The following is a 20,497-nucleotide window of genomic DNA, read 5'->3' as shown; positions in this document are numbered from 1 at the left end:
ACCCCCCTTTCTACTCTTATACAAAATTGGTGTGGAAATTTTTTTTTTATGAAGGGCTTTGGAATTCTCAAGTACATGGGTAGGACTCACAGAAGAAAAATCTTGTTTTATTTGCACATCCCTTGCAACAGTTTACCTAAGCTTACCTGCCACTCCAGGACTCGCCTCCACCTTTGTCAAACACACTGGCAATGCCAGCCCTCTCTCCTCAGCAGCTTTATCAAAGGAAGCTCTGAGAGAGGTCAGGCTTTCTTGAGTAAGAAGGAGATGGGGCACCCAGAGAACGTAGCTACTGATTCCCATACATGCCTGCAAGTTAGGACATTTTTACTATTTTTGCTTTTTTTTCTTTGTCTTTAATTGCATTGATATACCACCTCATTATTGTGGGATAGACATAAGTAAAAAAAAAACATTTTTTATTTTATTCAATTTTCATTATTTTTTCTATTTGTGGAGTTTATGCTTGCAAAGTTATATACTGTTTCATAATTTCTTTAATACTATATAACAAATTCTAAAGCCTAGCAACATACATCTTCATAGCTGCATAGTATTACACCAACAATCCTGTATGGATATCTGGCACTTAACAATGATTTTTGTTTTTGAGAAGTAATATTTTTGGAGAGCAGAGGTATCAATAAATCATATAAAGAAGAAAACACAATGGCCTAAAAATACTATTACCCAGGTTGACAGTTACAAAACTTATATAGACACAGCTAAGAAAATTCAAACAATGTGAGAAGGTATAAAATTAGAAGGAAGATTCTACTTTCTCACCTATCCCCTCTTCCCAGAGGGAATCACTGAGAGCAGTTTTAAGTATCCTTCCAGAAAAAAATATGTACCTATATTTATACTAGTCTATGTATGTATTTCATTCTATAATAGTTAACACTTTTGTCCATTTGTGATTTTAATGTAGCCTGTGAAATTATGTAATTACTTTTATTTAAAAATGTAACTAGTTGTTCCAACTCAATCCGATTTCTCAGTAATAATTGGCAATCCGTTTTACCAATCAATTGGAAATGACTAGTTATCCTAGTCATTCTGTAAGGCAGAGACTATATTTCCAATCCTTGGTTTAAAACTATATCTACCTGTAGATCTTGGCTAGGATTTTTATCTGCCACTAAGCCCTTTTGTTGTTGGAAATTTCCAGTGGTTCTTTAGACTCTATTGGTTTGTAAGACAAACATATGCCCAGAAGTTACATCTCTTTCCCCTGGCCTCTCTTTCCCCATGGCTTTCACTGACTTTTCTGTGGGTTGGACATTGGTTGGCAAGAGTGAACTGAGTTAAATTAGGTAAAATATTGAAAGTAAGATGGAACGTGGAGGTGGTAGTTCTAAATTGTCTTACATAACCTGAATTTAATCATGAGGCGATATCAGACAAGCCCGGAGTAAGGGACAGGTTATAAAACAACTGGCATGTACTCTGTAAAAATGTCCGTGTCCTGAAAGGCAGTGGAAGGCTCAGGGAGTGTCCCAGATTACAGGAGACTGGGCACTAAGGGCAATGCAGGATCCTGGGTTGGGGCAGGGAAGACTGCCATGAAAGACAACATTGCAGTAATTGGTGAGATTGAAATATGGGTTGTATGTTAGATAATTGTATCAACATTAAATTTCCTGTTTTTGCTAATTACACTGTGGTTATCCAGATCTCCTTTCTTGATGACATTAGCAACCATCTCATTTTTAAATATAATAGATTCAGGAATCTTCACCCGCTGGAGTCTCCTGTGGCGGAGAAATTAAAAACGGCATTGTTTTTCAGGATTTTGTAAAAATACGAACAAGTGGGGTGAACTCTGGTGCCCCCTTGTGGTGAGAGTTCCCTCATTCTTGAGACTGACTTCCTGGAATTGGAGACTTCTACCCGGTCATTCCACGATTATTTTTCAAAGCCTGTTATGGATCAGGCACAACGCTAAATGTTGAGGATACATAAGCTCCTTGTGGAACTTCTAAGCACACAAACAAATATGGAATCACAGACTGAAATAAGGGTTTTGATGGAGTCTTATAAATAAATTGATTATCTCTGAAACTAGGCATGAAAGAGAAGGGGGATTTTCCTGTCTGGTGGTTCAAAGTTTGGGGCGACTCTCCCACATGGCTGATGGACATTACCTGTTCTGAACCTCATGGTCTGGTTCCCTGCTTGCCACATCACTGCTTATGAACGATAGTAATAATAATAACAGTGCTTTCTTACTCATGATTTACATCATTTTTTTAAAGTACATCTGAGAAAACAAATCCTGCCATTTGCAACAACATGGATGGAGCTAGAGGGTATTATGCTCAGTGAAATAAGCCAGGCAGGGAAAGACAAGTACCAAATGATTTCACTCATTTGTGGAGTCTAACAACAAAGCAAAACTGAAGGAAAAGAACAGCAGCAGACTCACAGACTCCAAGAAGGGACTAGTAGCAGTTACCAAAGGGAAGGGGTTAGGGAGGGTGGGAGAAGGGGATTAAAGGGCACTATAATTGGCAGTCACAATATGGGTAGGTCACAGGGAAAGTAGTACAGCACGGAGAAGGTAAGTAATGACTCTGTAGCATCTTACAACGCTGATGGACAGTGACTGAAGTGGGGTGGTGGGGGACTTGATAATGTGGGTGAATGTTGAAACTACATTGTTGCTTATGTGAAACCTTCATAAGATTGTATATCAATGATACCTTCATTTAAAAAAACATACATTACAGAAGAAGGGAGATTGCTGTAAGTCAAGCCCACCTCTCCAATGGACACTGTGTGCAATTTACAGCCACAGAGGGATCAACAGACCCCACCTTGTAGCAGTGGTAAATGGCAAACACACTTCTCCTGGTCCTTTTATCAGATTGCTCACAGCAGCACGTCAGGGTTCCAGCAGCAGACAGTTGGACTAAAGTGACGCGTGAGGGGCTTGCCTGGGATGCTCCTGAGCATTGTTCGTGTTGGAGGCACCAAGCAGTGGCCCTCAGTGAGGGACAAAGGAGAAAGACAATGATGATGTGGAGGCTGGGGGCTATTTTACCCAACCCTGGTGGTGAAACAGTGTGGCTCAGAATCACCCAGATGGTCCAGAGGACTATTTAAAAAAGGAAGAGGACAGTTTGCTCAAACTGACACAGGTCTAGTATTTGGGAAAAGGAGAAGTCAGCTAAATAATAATAGCAATGTCTGTGGAATAGAAAATGTGCCTCGAAGTATTGGGTAGATGTTTTAAACATTTTATTAAGGAAAATTTCCTTAAAACAAAAGTAGATGGTATAGAATAGTGAACCCCATGTACCCATTGCCATCTTCAGGGATGATTAACTCCTGGCCAGTCTTACTTCATTTGTATCCCCACACTCTCCACTTGCCCCTGGATTATTTTGGCATTACTTCTGGGTGTAATTTTCATTGTTAACAATCATCTTTTTTTCTGCATTGGAAGAATATAGCTCTAATTGTGATGTTTGTTTGGTTTTTGCTGGTTTATCTTCTTTCTCCCAGGCCCAAGAGGGAGCATAACACAGAGTCAGCATGGGCCCTAGAGCCAGAGCACCTGGCTTAGAATTTGGGCTCCTCCTCTGACTAAGCTGTGTGACCATGAGCAAGATGGTCAACCTCTCTGTGCCTTCTGTCTGTAAATGGGGAAATCATAGTGATCAGTATGTAAGCGTTGCCTATCCCCATAGTTATTGTAAAGGACCTTTGAGTCCTCGTTATGACGAATGGGCTGCTTTCACAATTCGTACTGAACCTCACAATACTCAGAGTGCCAGTGTTTTACTCCTGAGGAAGCAGAGGCTAGAGGAGGTTAAATCAGAGGTTTGCAAACTTGCCTGCCCATTGGAATCACCTGGGGAGCTTCGACGATTACTGATGCCCGCTCCACCCCAGAGACTTGTGTAATTCCTCTGGCATGGAGTGTGGGCTTGGGAGTTGTTCGGGTGATTGTAATGTGCAGAGCAGCAGGGAACAAGCCCAGAACTAGAGGCAGGCAGAGCCCGAGTCCTGCAGTCTTCCGTGACATCCTGCCATTGCTGCATGGAGCTGTTGCCTGGGAGCCAGGACTTGGCTGGTAAGTTTTATCATCCTGATTTCCAGAGCTGAGCCCACCCCACACCCCCATCAACCAGAGCTGATTTCACATAAGGCTTTACATGTGAAGTTTTATTCTTGTTTTTGTTTTTAACCCAAAGTCCCTAAAAAAATAGTGTGTGAAAACTACGAGGGGATATAACAGTAGCAAAAACAAGTACTCTTTGCACGTTCATCTGCAATTTAATCAGTGAAAATATTTGTCGTTGGTGTCAGTTCTCTGTTGCTATAAGGATGCTGAGAACAATCACAGAATCTCAGTGGCATACACAACAAACACAGCTAACACACCGATGGGTCCACTGGGGTCCGCTGATCATGTCTGGGGCGGCTTGTCGGGGGTGGCCGTCCTCCGGGTGTTGCTCCTCTTCCCGCTGGGCCCAGTGAGCTGGCCAAGGTGTGTGCTCTCAGGGAAGGCAGAGGTCCGAGGGAACCAGCCCAACACGCGCAAGTGGACCCTACGCTGCCCCTGCATCTTGTCTGTTGATGTCCAATTGACTGAAGTCACATGACTGAGCCCAGAGTCAGGGGGTGGGGAAATATGCACCCCCTGCTATGAGTCCAGGCACATCTGCGGAAAGGGATGTACCCCCTCACAGAAACAGAGGGATGGATAGTTTTGAACAACAATCTGTTATAGACGTAAACACAGAAGCTGAGTTTGTAAGTGTTAATGGTAGCAAAAAACTGCAACAATTTTAGATATCAAGCAGTAGATGCTTAGACAAAATAATATATGAACACAGCAAAGTACAAAGCAGCCATTTAAAATGGTACAGAAAATATATGAGGTCATTGAAAATCACTCATGCCGTAAAGCAGGGGAAAGCAGATTTTGAAACTACACGTATATTCCCAATTTTGAGAAAAGTTATGTATATTCATGTTAGTTACAGGTATGTGCCAAATTGCTAATGATTCTCTCTGGTGGAATTAGGGAATATTTTTATTTTCTATGTCTACTCCCATAAATTTTTCAAGGTTTTAAGGTTTTCTATCATGAACATGTTACTTTTGTAATAAGAAATAGTTGTTTTAAAGTATGTTGGATGTGAAAATCAAGACTGTTACCATTTTGTTTTTTCTAATCTTCTGATAGGCAGCAAAGTGAAGGAGAATGGCCTTCTCTTCAAGGAACTGCTGCAGACTCCAAATTTCCGAATTACTGTGGTTGATGATGTGGACGCCGTTGAACTTTGCGGTGCTCTTAAGGTAAAATGGGCCTTGTTATTTCTGCTCAAGGAGGGGAGTTAATCATGCAAGGCCACTTGTTGGCATTATTGAACCTAATCCTGAAGAATGGGCTCTGTGTTTTCAGCAAAGAATAGTGAATTGAGAGCCTTGTTGATCACTTCCGGCTTGGCCCCAGCCTTTCCTGGGTGGTTGAGTTCTTTCTCACTAGTGGTTTGCTTTCATTTGTTAATCTGGGAGAAGTGTGGTGTTTTGTTCTTTGGGAGATTGGCCACACCAATATTTGGAAAGCATGGAAAGAACCTTGACTCTCAAGCTTGACCTGGGGGCAGAGTATTCTGTTAATTCAAATAGCTCTACATGTTCTCCTGAGCAAGAAAAGGAACTTATTTTACTCCTGTATTGTGCTACTCTGTGGGTTTGATGGTTTGATCGGTGGTTCTTTTTAAAGGAAAATATCATTGCTGCAGACAGAGTTTTTTCTAAGAATAAGTTTATCTTTGCCCATAAAGCGAAAAGATCAGATTAAAGAGGAGCTTCATTGCCAAGTGGCTTGGGAGAGGAAAGCAAAGAGTTGCACACTTGTCCTGATGTTCCCCCTCTGCCTCTAAAAGTCTCAGTTGTTGCCCTCTATCCTGATTTGGGAAACAGCTAGCTGGGAGAAGGGCTGCAATTTCTGATCCTTCTCCCTTGGGAACCCGAGCTGCTTTAGCTGCCTTCTTAAAAAAAGGAGGGGTGGAGAGGATAAAGAGCTTCCCTGTGAATGAATGCCCCCTTTGAGTCGCTGTGGAGTCATTTCTTTGGTGGCAAAAGCTGCTTTTCAGGAATTTGAGCGCCTAGGGAAGGAAGTTAGGTAATCTGGCATTCACCTCACTTTGTCAGGTGAAAATCGCAAAGATAAGAATACTGAGGAGACCAAAGTACAGACAGTGCTTTCCCGCACTTTCTGTAAATTGTGCAGGCCCCCCTCGTTTTATTGTACTTCACTTTATGGTGCTACGCGGAGACTGCGTTTTTTACAAACTGAAGGTCTGTGGCAGCCCTGTTGCCAAGCAGATCTGTTGGTGCCGTTTTTCCGGCAGCATTTGCTCGCTTTGTGTCTCTGTAGCACTTTTCGGTAATGCTTGCAATATTGCAGTTTTTTGTTATCCTTGCTACAGTGATCTGTGATCAGTGATGAGGACTTGCTGAAAGCTTAGATGATGGTTTGCATTTTTTAGCAATAAAGTATTTTTTAATTAAGGTATGAGTACTATTTTTGAAGACATAATGCTGTTGCACACTTAATGGACTACAGGATAATGTAAGCCTAAGTCTTATATGCCCTGGGAAACCAAAAATCCACTCGACTCACTTTATTGCAGTATGCGCTGCATGGCAGTGGTCTGGGGCCAAACTCACGGTATCTCTGAGGTCTGCCTGTACATCTTTTTTTCTAGTCAGGATTTAAAACCTATTTCTAATTAATATCGTGTATATATGTGGCCACATGTCCCTATGTTGTCGGGCAGCTGCGTCAGGGAAGGTCGTTCCCTGCGCACTAAGTGAAACTTCAACCTGGGCAGGGGAGGGTTCTTGACTCTGATCAAGAAAGAATTCTTGAGCAGGCCCACCAAGTGTAGGTAAGAAATTCATTAAAGGGAGAGTAGCAGCAAATGGCAGCAGCTGTACACTCAACAGAGAGCAAGGAAGAACAGAGGGAGGAAAGAGAAGTTCACTGAACTGCTTGGCACAGGGAAGATCTCTTGCCAACTCCCGAAGCCAGGGTCACCTGGCATCCAGTGTCTGCTTGGATCTGCACAGTGTGGGAACTAAGTCCCTGTCACCCGAGGATTTGGGGGAGCCACAGAACACTGGATGGAGGGAGATTATGTTCTGAGAACCTCCCAAAGGCAAAGAAAGGAGATTTTCAGGCAGGCTACTAAAGAGCATGCTCTTTAGTACAGCTGTAGTCCTGTCTGGGTCACCCAGGGGACAGGAACTTGCAAGCCCCCATCAGAGCTCTTAGTAGCCCCTCCCTACTTGTCTGAAGTAGAACAGAGAGAAGACTTGTGCTTAAGTCTAGAAAGTAGAATGAAATAGCAACATAACAAAGATACTTACTACTGGAAGAGCGCAGTGACAAAACACAGTAAGCTGGGCAGTGAGAAGACTTTATTTAAGGCAAAAAAGTACACACTTGAAGAAAGGGGAGTATGGGTAGCCTCAGAGAGGAGGCATGCTAAAGGCTTAGGATTCTGTCTTTTAAGGCTTTCAAGAATAGGGCAAAGGGCCAGGGGGCTGTAGGCTTGGCATATGGTCTCATGAAGTCTATCTCCAGTGAGACACATTATGTCACCATCCATAGTCTGTCCTCTGGATATTCTATCAGATAAACTTAATACAAGGAATTTCTTGATCCTGTTCTCCAAGATAGTGGTTACCCTCAAGCAATGGGGACATATCATTTAGGACTACTTGCCCTGCCTTAAGATGGGGTCAGGTTTTGGCTGATTAGTGAAAGGAAGGAGCAACACACAGCAGCAATTCACCGGAGAGTTCCACTTTATTGGGGAAAAGTACTAGGTTATATAGGGAGGGACATAAGCTGATTGAGGTGTCACTTCAACGGGACTGGTGGCTATTGGCCAGGTGCTGGGATTGGCAGGGGGGCGAGAGGTGATTGGGCCTTGGGTGGCGCCGGCGGGAACCGAAGACCCGGAAGAGAAGCAGGAAGTTCGCCATCTTATGGGTGGGGGCCCTTCATTCCCCCCTTTCTCCTCTATGGGGTTGTGGACGTTGCTTTCTCTCTGACTGCTTCCTGCTGAATGGGGGTGGAGAAGGGAGTGAGGGCTTGAGGACTGGGGGGAAAGGGTTGATAGGACTCCCCACAGTAAGGACGAGTAGATGTGGACTTCTTCAGATTGGAAATTAATGAAGGTTCCCTGTAACCATAGGTCGAGGGCCTGTTGATTCCAATGGTGCCGAGAGGATACGGGTGCCAGAAGTCAGGCGTCTGCGGCTATTGTTTCTAGGAACAGTTTCCAGCGGAGAGAGGGGTCCATCTCAGCGTGTGGTGAGGAGGTCACGTGAGGGTGAGGGATCTTCTGTGGCTAAAAGCTGGTAGTTCCTGAGTAAAAGCTGGTTGAAAGTTTGATTAGAGATTTTTCTGACTTGGGATTTGATGAACTTTATTATACAGGGTAAGAAGAGACAGGCGAGGAGAATGATTATTATAGGGCCTGGAATGGGCCACAGCAGGTGAGGAAGGGGTTTGTTAGTATTGAAGAGAATGGGTTGGAATTGGAAGCAGAGTGGAGGCTGGAGGCAAGGTCGGTGAGTTTGGTAATGTCAGTTTCTACAATGCCGGATTCATTAATGTAATAGCAGCACTCTTCCCGAAGGAAGATGCAGGTGCCGCCCTTCTCGGCTGTAAGCAGATCTAAGGCCCGCCGGTTTTGAAGGGTGACCTTAGCTAGCGAAGTGACCTGTCTTTGGAGACAGGCCAGGGAATCGGCAGTGGATGTCAGGGCTCCCTCAAGTTTGGCATTGAGATCTCTAATTGCCCATAGAGAGTGACCCAAGGCCCCTCCCGAAAACCCTGCCCCAATGGCTGAGGTGGTCAAAGAGATACCAACCATGATGGGAAGGAAAGCAGCCCTTTTTGTGCTCGAGGGCAAGGGAGGTTGGAGCTCAAGAAATTCTGCCATGCTGTAAAGTGTAAGCTGTGGGATTAGGGTGACGAGAATGCAGGGTATATTGGAGTTGGGAGGCAGTGAGTTGAAAAGACTGCCATTACACCAAAAGAAGTGTCCTGGTTGTGTAAATTTTTAGAGTCGGAGGTGGGGGTGTAGATAGAGAGGCAGTGAAGTGCTCTGGAGGGGGGTGGAGTTGGGCCTACACAGTGGTGGATGGTGAGATTATCTGCGTATTCTGGTTCCCATAGGGGTATGTCTGCCAGGGGGCGGAGGGGTTGTCCTTCTGCATGGAAGGAGTAGTTGGAAATACTAAGGGGCACGGCGGCCAGCAGTGGGCACTGTAGTGATGCGCACAAGAAACAATTGGCGGTGTTGAGGGTGTGGTTGAGAAAGATGATGGTGTCTTGAATGAGCTGTAACCAAGAGTAGGAGAAATTAGAAGAGGGACGGGGATAGGAAGATGAAGAGGCGCCGTCAAATGTTTGAATAATGACTTTTTCGGAATGTCTGATATCTGATGCAACTTGAGAGATCTGGGAATGAGAAGGAACATACTCTTGAGAGATATGAAGGGTACCGTGGGGGGTCAAGGACCCCCCATAGTAAACTGAGGCTGTGACTCTGGTGGCCCATCGAGGGTCCCAGTTATCAGGGATTGATAAGGAGAATGAGCTGTTGGGATATTTTATGAAACGGTTGGAGGAGTAATACTGTGGGTACCGAGAGTCACCCATGTAGTGAATGGCGCAAGACCAGTAGGGACATCCCCCATAGGTGTCTGGCCACTGCCTGCATGAGGCTTGTTTTTGGTCGTAGAGGAAGCAGAGGTAGGGAGTGAAAAGGGGGCTGCTAGTGAACACTTTGGTGGAGGGAGGAAAGTGAAGGTACAAAGGCTCGGAGCAGCCTTCTAGAGGGCAGTCTGATGTAGTAATCAGGGCAGTGGTTTTTGTTTGATGCTGTGTGTAAGTCTGTCTGACCTTGAATCGCCATACAAAGGAGGAACAAGAGCGAGAGAGCAGTAAAGGAAGAAAAGGTCATGATTTGGGTATGGATGGCAAAAGGGGTGAACAGGAGATGCGGAGTTTCAAGGGATCAGAGGGATGAAGCATGGAAGAGTAGACAGCGTCTTGGGCTGTATCCGAAGGACTCTGGGTTGGGTCTTGGGTGTCCAGAGGAGGTGGGTCCTGGGTGTTTGGTTTCAGCCTGGAGATATGAATCCAAGGGGTGACAGAGTTATCAGGCAGTGAGAGCTTAGCGGCCGAGGGGGTGCAGAGAATGACTGGGTGTGGACCTTCCCATTTTGGGATGAGAGGGGGCTTATTTTCTGGAGGCTTATAAAACACTAGTTGACCGGGTCGTAAGACAGGAGGGTTTTGGGAAGCGGATGGATCCGGGAGGAGCCAATCCTGATATTTCCATAATTCGGTGCGGAGGAGAAAGAGTAGCGGAAGGGCCATGTTGGGAGGAATTGGTCCTTCGTGGGGAGGGAGCCCAGGGGGTAAAATTGGGCGGCCGTATATGATCTCAAAGGGTGACAAGAAGGAAGGTTTTTTGGGAGGGCCCGAATGCGGAGTAGAGCTAAAGGAAGTAAGTGAACCCAGTTAAGGTGTATTTCCAGAGATAGTTTGGTCAGGATGTCTTTTAGAGTCCTATTGGCTCTTTCTACTTTTCCTGAAGCCTGTTGTCGATAAGGACAGTGTAGATGCCAGGGGAGTGAGAGTGACTTGGAGAGGTTCTGAATGATTTGGGCAGTGAACTCAGGGCCGTTATCTGATTGGAGGGAAGTGGGCATCCCGAACCTAGGAAAGATCTGGGTGAGGAGGATAGAGGCAACCGTGGACGCTCATTTGTTAGTGGTGGGGAAAGCTTCAACCCATCCTGAAAATGTATCTACCAACACGAGTAGGTATCTGGTACGCCGTACGGGGGGCATGTTAGTGAAGTCTATTTGCCAATCTGTGGCGGGGACATTACCCCTGCTTGATGAGCCGGGAAGGGTCAGGCCTTGAGGGTGGTATTAGGGTTAGTGCATTGGCAGATGGTGCACCTGCGGGTGATTTGGTTAAGTAGGGTTTTGTCTTCAGGAGAGAGAGAAAAAAAGGATTGTAAAAAATGGATCAAGGATTGGGGGCTAGGATGGAACAGATCGTGTAAGAAGCGGAAGAGGGACTCTTTGTCCTGGGAACAGAGGGTGTCTTATGATAAGGCTAAAACTGCAAGAGCAGACGGATCGTTGTCTAGTGCATCTTCTGATAGGGCAACCGACTGGGCTACTCTGTCAGCTTTGTTGTTACCCCTTGTAATGGGGGAGTCATCTTTTTGATGTGATTTGCAGTGGACTATGCCCAGTTGGTGTGGGAGTTGTAAAGCCTCTAGAAGTTTAGTAATTAAGGCTGAATTAGTGATGGAATTTCCTTTTATGGTGAGGAGGCCTCGTTCTTTCCATACTGCCACATGGGACAAGAGAATGTGGAATACGTATTTGGAATCAGTGTACAATGTGAGAGACGTGTCCCAGGCTAGAGTGCAAGCTCTGGTGGCCACAATGAGTTTGGCCTGTTGATTGGTTGTACCGGGGGGTAGGGCTAGTGCTTCGATGACGTCTTCGAGGGAGACTACTGCGTATCCTGCGTAGTGGGTGCCCTCATGTTTAAAGGAGGACCCATCAGTAAACCAGATGAGGTCGGAGTGTGAGAGGGCTCCTTCGGAGATCGTGGAGTGGCACAGAAGGAAGTTGTGAAGGGCTTCCAGGCAATCATGCGAGGGAGTATGAGGAGAATAGGGTAGAGTAAGAAGAGTGGCCGGATTCAGGGGCGGGCAGGGGAGGAAAGAAATGTCTGGATTTTGGAGGAAAGAGGACAGTAAGGTCAGGAGTCTGGAGGGAGGGAGAGTCTGTAAACTTTTGTAGGTTAAGAGGTCTTTTAGGTGATGTGGGGACAGAATGGTAAGGGGCGCCCGAATGTCAGTTTATGAGCTTCCTTCTGCAAGAGCTGTCCAGCGGATAATGCCCGTAGGCAGGGGGCCCATCCCCGAACTGTGGGGTCTAATTGCTTGGAAAGATAAGCTACTGTGGCAAAGGATGGGCCATAATATTGGCCTAGGACTCCTAGAGCTTGACTGGACCTCTCATGAATGTATAAGGAGAAGGGCTTCGACAAATCAGGAAGATGGAGAGCTGGGGCTTCCACAAGTGCTTGACGGAGCTTAATGAAGGAGTGTTGGGGTGAGGAGGATAATGGTTCTTCATGGGGGCCCTTGCTGAGGTCGTATAGGGGTCTTGCCAACAGGGAGAAGTTAGGGATCCAAGCTCTAAAATACCCAGCCAGGCCTAGAAAGGAAAGGATTTCTGTCTTGGTTTTGGGAACAGGCAGATCAGAGAGGAGTCGTTTTCTGTCCAAGGTAATGGACTTTCTTTGTTGAGATAGAAGGAATCCGAGGTAAGTGACAGAAGGGGAAGAGATTTGAGCCTTGATGGGGGATACCCGGTAACCTCTGGAAGCTAGAAGGTTAAGTAGGGAGGCAGTGTCAAGTTGAGACTGTTCCCACAAGGGACTGCAGAGTAGAAGATCATCCACGTATTGTAATAAGGTGGACTCGGAGTGATCATGATGAAACCGTTCGAGGTCCTGAGCTAGGACCTGTCCAAAAATATGGGGACTATCTCGGAAACCTTGTGGCAAAACTGTCCAAGTGAGTTGTTCAGAATGTCTTGTGTATGGGTCCATCCAGGTGAAGGTGAAAAAATCTTGGGAGGAGGGGTCCAGAGGGATAGAGAAAAATGCGTCCTTGAGATCTAGGACTGAGAAGTGGGAGGCCGAGGCAGGGATCCATGACAAAAGGGTGTATGGATTTGGAACTAAGGGATGGATAGGGACGATGGCCATGTTAATTAGGTGGAGATCTTGGACTAAGCAGAAAGATCCGTTGGTTTTTTTAACAGCTAATATGGGGGTATTAAACGGAGAGTGAGTGGGTCTGAGGTAATTTTTGTTTAAAAGGTCCTGAATGATGGGTTGGAGGCCTATGAGGGCCGAAGTGGTTAGGGGGTATTGGGCCTGACAGATATACTGTGAGGGGTCCCTTAATTTAATAGAGGCAGGAGGACATAGAGCCATGGAGGGACTTGTAATGTCCCAGACCTTGGGATCTACAGGGTGTATGAGGGAGAAACTGGAGCTTTCATCAGATAGAGGGGGGTCATCGGCTATGAGGGCCATCAGAAAGGGGGTACTGGGGGCTGTGGGAGTGGATATAGTTATGGAAACATGGAGGAGAGAAAGGATGTCCCGTCCTAGTAAAGGGATGGGACACTGGGGCATAACCAGGAAGGAGTGGGAAAAAGGTATGGGATTGTCCTGGATTGTGCATAAAAGGGAAGGGGTTTTCAACGGGAAGATCTGTTTTCCTCCTACCCCGACTATAGGAGTAATGGCAGGCGTGGTAGGGCCCCTGTATTCTCGCAAGACTGAGAAGGTGGCTCCTGTATCTAGGAGGAAGGAGATGGGGCGACCGTCTACTGTTAAAGTAACCCTGGGCTCCTGTTTGGTGATGGAAATGGTCGGGCGAGAAGACCCCGGGCTCCGTCAATCCTCCTCCGCCAGTCCCACTACAGTGGGCTTAGGATGGGGGTTGTTCGTCCAGTCTCCCCTTCGGGTGGTTGGGCAATCAGACCCCCAGTGGCCCTTTTTGTGGCATCTTGGGCATGGGGTGGTAGGAGTTCTGGGGGAAGGGCACGCCCTTGACCAATGTCCTTCTTTTCTGCACTTGAAACAAGCTCCCGGGGGGGCTTGTTTGTGGAGGGGCGCCCAGGTTGTGGTTTTATCAGCTGGGCCAACATCTGAAAGTTGGCCTGATCAGCCTTTTGTTTACAGCGTTCTTTCTCCTCCTCGCGGTTATGGAAGACTTTAAAGGCCACTGTTAGGATCTCAGTCTGCGGGGTAGCGGGACCCTGATCTAACTTTCTGAGTTCAGCTTTAATGTCGGGGTAGCTTTGAGCCAGGACGTATGTCATAAGGACATGTCTTCCGTCTGGCGTTTCTGGGTCGAGGCTGGTATACTGTAATAGGGCTTGGGTGAGTCTATCTAGGAATTCGGAGGAAGTTTCTTCCTTTTTTTGAAATATGTCCTGGAGCTTTTGAAAATTGACTATTTTACAAGCTGCCTTTTTCAGACCTGCTATTAAGCAGGAGGCGAAAATATCCCAAGAACGGAGACCTACAGCGGTGTTATAATCCCAGTGAGGGTCTTGTTCAGGGACAGCGGTGGGGCCAGTGGGATAGGTGGGGTCAGTCCTGTGGGTTTCGGTAACGTGTGTTTGGGCGAAGTCCCAAGCTCGTCTATGCTCTTCAAGAAGGAGGGTATTGGCTAGGAGCATGAAAATGTCATGATGTGTGAGGCTGTAAGACTGGAGGGTCCACTGAAACTCCCTGATATATGTCGTGGGATCAGTGGAAAAGGAACCAAGGTGTTTTTCAAGTTGGGCTAAATCCCATAATGAGAAAGGTACGTGAACTCACACGATGCCTTCGGGTCCTGCCACCTCTTGGAGGGGGGCGATAATTTGGGGAGGCCCCCGGGATCGAGTCTGAGGGGGACTGAAGGGTTCCGGCTCAGTCTGTGGGGGAGAAACAGGTGATGAGGGCAAAGACGGAGGAGGCCCCTGGGACCTAGTTAAAGGGGGGCTGAAAGGCTCAGGCTCAATCTGCGGGGGAGGGGCAGGTGAGGGGGCGAAGGCGGAGGAGGTGAGATGGGGGAGGAGATGGTGGTGGAGGAAGGGGGAAGGGCTGTTGTAGGAGAAGAAGGGGAAGGGAGTGGGCGGGAGGCCTCTGCGGGGGAGGAGGTTTAGGCGGCGGCGATGGTGGAAGAGGGCGGAGGGGTTGTAGGAGGGGGAGGGGCTGAAGGGGGAAGCCTGTATGGCGGAGGTTCGTTGGCTGGGTGAAAGGTAATCGAAGAGGGACTGGGAGTGTGTGGAGGGGAGGGAGACGGCTTGCAGGCTAGGAGAACTTGGGGTGGGGAACAGGTGGTGCAGAGGCCGGGATTTTGGGCTAGGAGGCAAAAAGCCTCAATATAGGGAATCTCCTTCCGTTTTTTCAGGCGCTGGCAGTAGTTAAAAAGATCGCGAGTGATGTTAGGATCAAGAGTTCCCCCTGCGGGCCATTGGTTGTGATTGTCTAGGGGGTATGTCGGCCAATCTTGGGAGCAGTATTTACGGAGAAGTTTTGGTTTTATATCAGGCGTCAGGGAGAGGGTGGCTAGATACTTGAGCAGGCATTCAAGAGGTGAATCTTTAGGGAGGGATGAGGAGGCTCCCATGGCTAAAGGACAGAGAAGGAGACAAACAGGGGAAGACAAAAGGAGATCCTCGGACTGGGAGCAGACCGCAAGGAGACAAAGGGCGTCCCCGATGATCCTTGGTCTGCGGAAACTCGTATACGAGTCGGAATTTCTTAGGAAGTGTGGGTCGTCACCCAGACTTCTCTAAGAAGGCAGAGTGCCGGAGTCACGAGGAACCTAGTACTAGGAATTTTCGGCGGAAGGAACAGAAGGGGCAGGGGGAAAGGGAGCGTTCTCATCCGCAAAGGAGTCACCTCGTCTATGGCTGTTGGAGGAGGGGCCTGAGGGTCCGCCGCAGCCGTGAAGGCCTGAGGCGGGGAGAGTTCCCTCCTCGTCCCCGAGCGTCAGGGCCTTGCCGGACGATCACGGTCAATGGCACTGTGATAGCTCGGGGAAGAGTGGCCCGCTCTGGGGGAAAACTTACCCAAAGGCCAAAGAGGAGTGGTGAGTGTGAGGAGCCAGCGCCGAAAAAAGAGGACGAGGGCAAGCTGCCGCTGGTGTCAGGGGAAGACGGGGCCCAGTTGGGGTGTCCCGTCTCCCGGGTTTCGGCACCAAAATGAAAGGAAGGAGCGACACACAGCAGCAATTCCCTGGAAAGTTCCACTTTATTGGGGAAAAGTACTAGGTTATATAGGGAGGGACATAAGCTGATTGAGGAGTCACTTCAACGGGACTGGTGGCTATTGGCCAGGTGCTGGGATTGGGGGCGGGGCGAGAGGTGATTGGGCCTCGTGTGGCGCCGGCGGGAACTGAAGACCCGGAAGAGAAGCAGGAAGTTTGCCATCTTACGAATGGGGGCCCTTCAGTTAGCATCAAATATGTTAGGAATCTCACCTCCTAACTCCCTGGTTTTTAAAGTGGAATCTTAGCTTTAAGACAGAGTCCCTCCTGTTCTTACTATACTGTTGATGTAACTCTGCAGTGTTCATCACAGGCAGGAAAAGTCAGTCAACATGCTTGTCCCTTGTTCCTGCCCTGCTTCACCTATACAATGAGAATTTTAAAAATTAAAGCCAGTTAAAGACTTGGGCTGCCAGGCAGCACATGTCAGTCTTTCTAAATGCTTGTGTGGGGCATTCTTCACGTTGTGTGCAGGCCCTCTTACATATGTAAGACACTGGCTTTGGCTGCTTTGTTTATTTTTGTTGGTTTAGATTTTTATATGTTTTTAATAGTCCTTCATTAAACTAATGGCCACCCGACAGCAGGGCCATCATGAATGCCTAATCGCTCAGCACCAGTCTGGGGTGCTCCAAAGCTGTTTTTAAGTGGCAGGATATTTTTTGTGGTAGATGGAGAAGCTGTGAGATCCTGCCCAACACAAAGGGTGCTTGGGGAGGAGAAAGATTCTAGATGGAAGGCTCTGGGAAGGCTTCTGCTAATGGGACCCCATGCTGGTCTTGTGTCTGAACGTGGAAGGGCTTTTCATTTTTGTCCGCTGGAAGCCTGTAAGAGGATCTGTGCCTGTTACCATGACAAAGAGTGGTTCATGGGGGGTGGAGACCCACGGGGGTTGAGGAGCATTTGCCGTCCTCCCCCTGGCTATCCTTTGAAACCAGACCAGGTGCCATCATTCCTGTCGGTGTGCATCAGAGCTGGGATTTTTGAAAACTGAGAAACAGCCACTTCAGTAGTGACTGAGTCTAACCATTCTATCGTACACATAAGGAGGTAGAGCTCCAAGGAGAGTAAATGACTCAAACATGACAAATATTGGCACACTGGGAGTGTGAGTACAGGTTTCAAGGATCTTAGACTGGTGTTCTTTGGTTGCTATGTACAATCTGACTTCTCTCTTGGTGTCCAGGCAGTTGAACAGAATGGAACTTCTCTTGTCAGAGCCTGCTAAATGAAGGACAGATGGACCTATGCCCCTTTTGTTACATAATTGTTTATTTTTTCCTGATTATAAAAGTAGTGCACATTCATTGTGTTTCATGCAACAGAAACATGTAAAGAAGAAAGTGAAAATCACTGATAATCCCTACATACTGAGAAAACTACTCTTTAATACTTTTTTGTATATCCTCCTAGTGTTTTTTAGCAAGTTGTATGTATGTGTGTGTGCCCTTTTTAAAACAAAAACTGGGTCCTACTGTTCAAATAGTTTAGCAGTCTCCATACTAGCAAATGAAAAAACGTACACTATCTTTTTTTTTTGGTATCATTAATCTACAATTACATGAGGAACATTATGTTTACTAGGTGCTATCTTTTTTTGTGCTCAAAAACATCAGGGCATTTGAGTCACAAAGAAAACCCAAGAACAAACAAACAAACCCCAACTCAGTACAAGGATAAAAAGAAAAAGGAAATTCAAAGAAATTATGCAAAATCATTTTATACCAGTGCATGTTGCTGCCTTCAGAATGTCCTTCTCCTCTTAACAATATTAATCTTTTCATCAGTAGGGGAATATTCTTTTCTTATGTCTACTTTATTTAAGCATAATCATGGACATTAAACTGTATCCTTTTAAAGTATATAATACAGTAATGGATTTTAGGAATTGTGTACATACACCCTGCAAATCACCACCACCACACAGAGAACATTTCCATCTTCCCCAAACAATTCCTTTTGTCCCATTGCAGCCATCTGCCCTCCAGATGAGCAGCCACTCTTCTGCTTTTGTACACTGTAATTTGCATTTTCTAAAATTTCGTAATACAGTTGCATCCTATGTACTCTTCTGTGTCTGCCTTCTTTCACAGGGGGTATATTTTTCAATATAAATTTTCAATATCATTTTTAAGGGGCATTTCAAGTACAAAAATCCTAAGTGTACAGCTCAACTTATGCTATCATTTTTAGTTGATGCTTTATCAGGGTTAAGTTTCAGTAACAGAGACCCAAAATAACAGTGGCTAAACAAGGTAGAAGTTGATTTTTTTCCTTAAGTGAAAAATCCTGAATCCGTATGACAATTCCATTCCACAGAATTCTCAGGGACCCAGCCTCCTTCCAGCTCATAAGGGTAGGGCCCTTGTCCTCATGTTCCCATATGGTGGCCAGAGCTCCAACCATCACATCTGCCAGGTAGCAAGGTAAAAAAAAAAAAAAAGAAGAAGAAAAGGAAGGAAGGGAGGGAAGGAGAGACAATCTTTTAAGGCAGGTTCTGGGAAGTCACAATATAATACTTTGGCTTCATCTCAATAGGCAGTTCTTAATTGTGTGACTATCCCTAGCTGCAAGGGAGATTGGGAAATTGTTGGATTTTTTTCTGGGTAGCCATATACTTACATGACAGGGACTGTATGGCTCCAGAGGAAGAGGAGAGTAGCCTGGGCAATAAACCCATATCCTGTGCCCCACATGCATGATGATCCTTTGTGGGGCTGTTCTGCAGAGAAGATCACCATGCCTGATGCTGGGCATGTCAGCCTCCTCCACCGATTTGGCTGTGACAGACCCTGCTGTCATGCACAGCTTTGTGCCTAGACTCTAGTCAGGGCCACTGCTAGATCCTCCTAGTCACATGTGACAATTTGCATTGCATTCACAATAATTATAAGTTAAAAAAATTGAAATTTCATTTCTGAGTCACAGTAGCCCCATTTCAGACTCAGTAGCCTATGAGTCTTGAGTGAGTCTCAGTGGCTATTGGATGAGCAGATGTAAAACATTTACATCACTGCGGAAACTCCTACTGGGCAGTGCTGCTCTAGCTAAGGCAGCTTCTTATCAGGTGCCCAGCCGGGTCAGCCAAGTGTGGACTTGACCTCAGCCCTCCTTAACATGTTAGCCAGCGGCCTGCTGTGGGACCCAACCTGCAAACCATCTGTGGTACCTCCCCTGCAGTAAGCCTGCACTCTGCAGACTTTCCTCCTGGGTCAAATGCACAAGGAGCTGGCCTTGTACAAGACTGTGAAAACTGACTTGGGTTCAGTGGAGCCATTCTTCCTGGGTGTTGAGAGGATGCATATAACCTGCAGGGAGCCGGGCTGCTTCTCCAGTTTTCTAAGCTTGTGGGAGGCTGGGATTAGAAGGGATTGAGTCCCACCAGCCCACTCCGATTCAGAATTACAGAGAGAGCCCTGTAGGGTGGGTGACAGCCTCAGAGGACAGCTGTAGCCCAGGAGATGGGGAAGGGCTTAAGCACATCTGTCTTCTGAAAATCATGGTATTTTTAGTTCCAGAATAGTTTAAAGCAGATTTAAATGCAAAGTGGATAATGACAACTTTCACAGCTGAGTGATCTCGGAGGACATCTGCTCCAATGCTAGTCAAACATAGTCTGACTGGCTCAGTGTGTGTACTTTTCTTCTGACAGTGGTAAGAGGTTGAGGGAGGGAGTGAGGATTTCAAGGTCCATCATGAGGCAATTACACTGGATGGGGCCAGGTCCTAGAAGGGAGGAGTTTGTCCTGCTTCCCCTGTGGGGAGGTTAGTGTCCAGCGGAGACTGAGGTGGTCCTGACCTCTCTACCCTCCAGTGAGTGGGTCACAGAGGGGCCAAGAGGGCCTGGAGTCCCCAAGCCATGGGCTCCCTGATGTGCCTTTCTTGGAGAGTAGTGACAAGAAAGGTCAGAAGCGCTGCCCTGGAGCTCAGGGCTTGTCCGTACAGCTCCTGCTTGGATGTTTCCATTGACAGAGAGTTCACTCCTTGGCCTCTAAGTCTTTTCAATTGGATGGAGCCAGCTTTTCCTATTAGAAAGTTTATTTTGATTCTGAGGTGGTCCCTCTGTGCCTTTCACCCATTCATGAGCATACAGTGTGATCTGCTCCCTGGAGAGAAGTTGGGAGCTTGGCTGCCTAGGTTTGAAACCCAGCCCCCCGCAGGTCCAGACTGTGACCTCGCCCTCTGCAAGCTCACACCGTGCCCGAGTCACCTCACCTCTCACTGTGCATCGTAAGAGGGCCTGGCGTGGAGGGATGTAGTGGAGGTTAAATGAGTTAAGAACATGTAAAGCACTGATAAGAGTTCTGTAAGGTTAACTGTTACTTTTCTTATTTCTCCCCATAAACCTTTTCTCCTTGTTAGCCTTCCCTTTTACCTCCCAAGGCCCCCTGTAAGCCAGGAGCTCCCCTCTGACATGTAGTTGCCCTCTGCATGCCCTGACCTCTTTGCCAGGGTCTCTGAGAGGTGGGAGCAGCCAGGCAAAGGGACAACAGGGGACAAGGCACAGGGACAGAGCAGGCCAGTGGAGCCAGGCCCTGGGAGCACATCCTGCCTGCACACTCAGTGCCTGGTAA

The 20,497-nt window shown here is 46.9% G+C and overlaps 1 protein-coding gene across 1 annotated transcript in view; it reads left to right on the top strand.

The window, feature by feature from the left end:
- The window catches only part of GPD1L (glycerol-3-phosphate dehydrogenase 1 like), a 70,329-nt gene that overhangs the window by 36,952 nt on the left and 12,880 nt on the right, over positions 1 to 20,497 (top strand). The window contains exon 5 of the mRNA XM_036891933.2: positions 5,201 to 5,313. Coding sequence (XP_036747828.1) covers positions 5,201 to 5,313 — 113 coding nt within the window. The remainder of the gene's footprint in view (positions 1 to 5,200; positions 5,314 to 20,497) is intronic.

The sequence above is a fragment of the Manis pentadactyla genome, chromosome 14, assembly GCF_030020395.1.
Source record: "Manis pentadactyla isolate mManPen7 chromosome 14, mManPen7.hap1, whole genome shotgun sequence".
NCBI classification, from domain to species: Eukaryota; Metazoa; Chordata; class Mammalia; order Pholidota; family Manidae; genus Manis; species Manis pentadactyla.
This window is presented reverse-complemented; position numbering and strand designations above follow the sequence as displayed.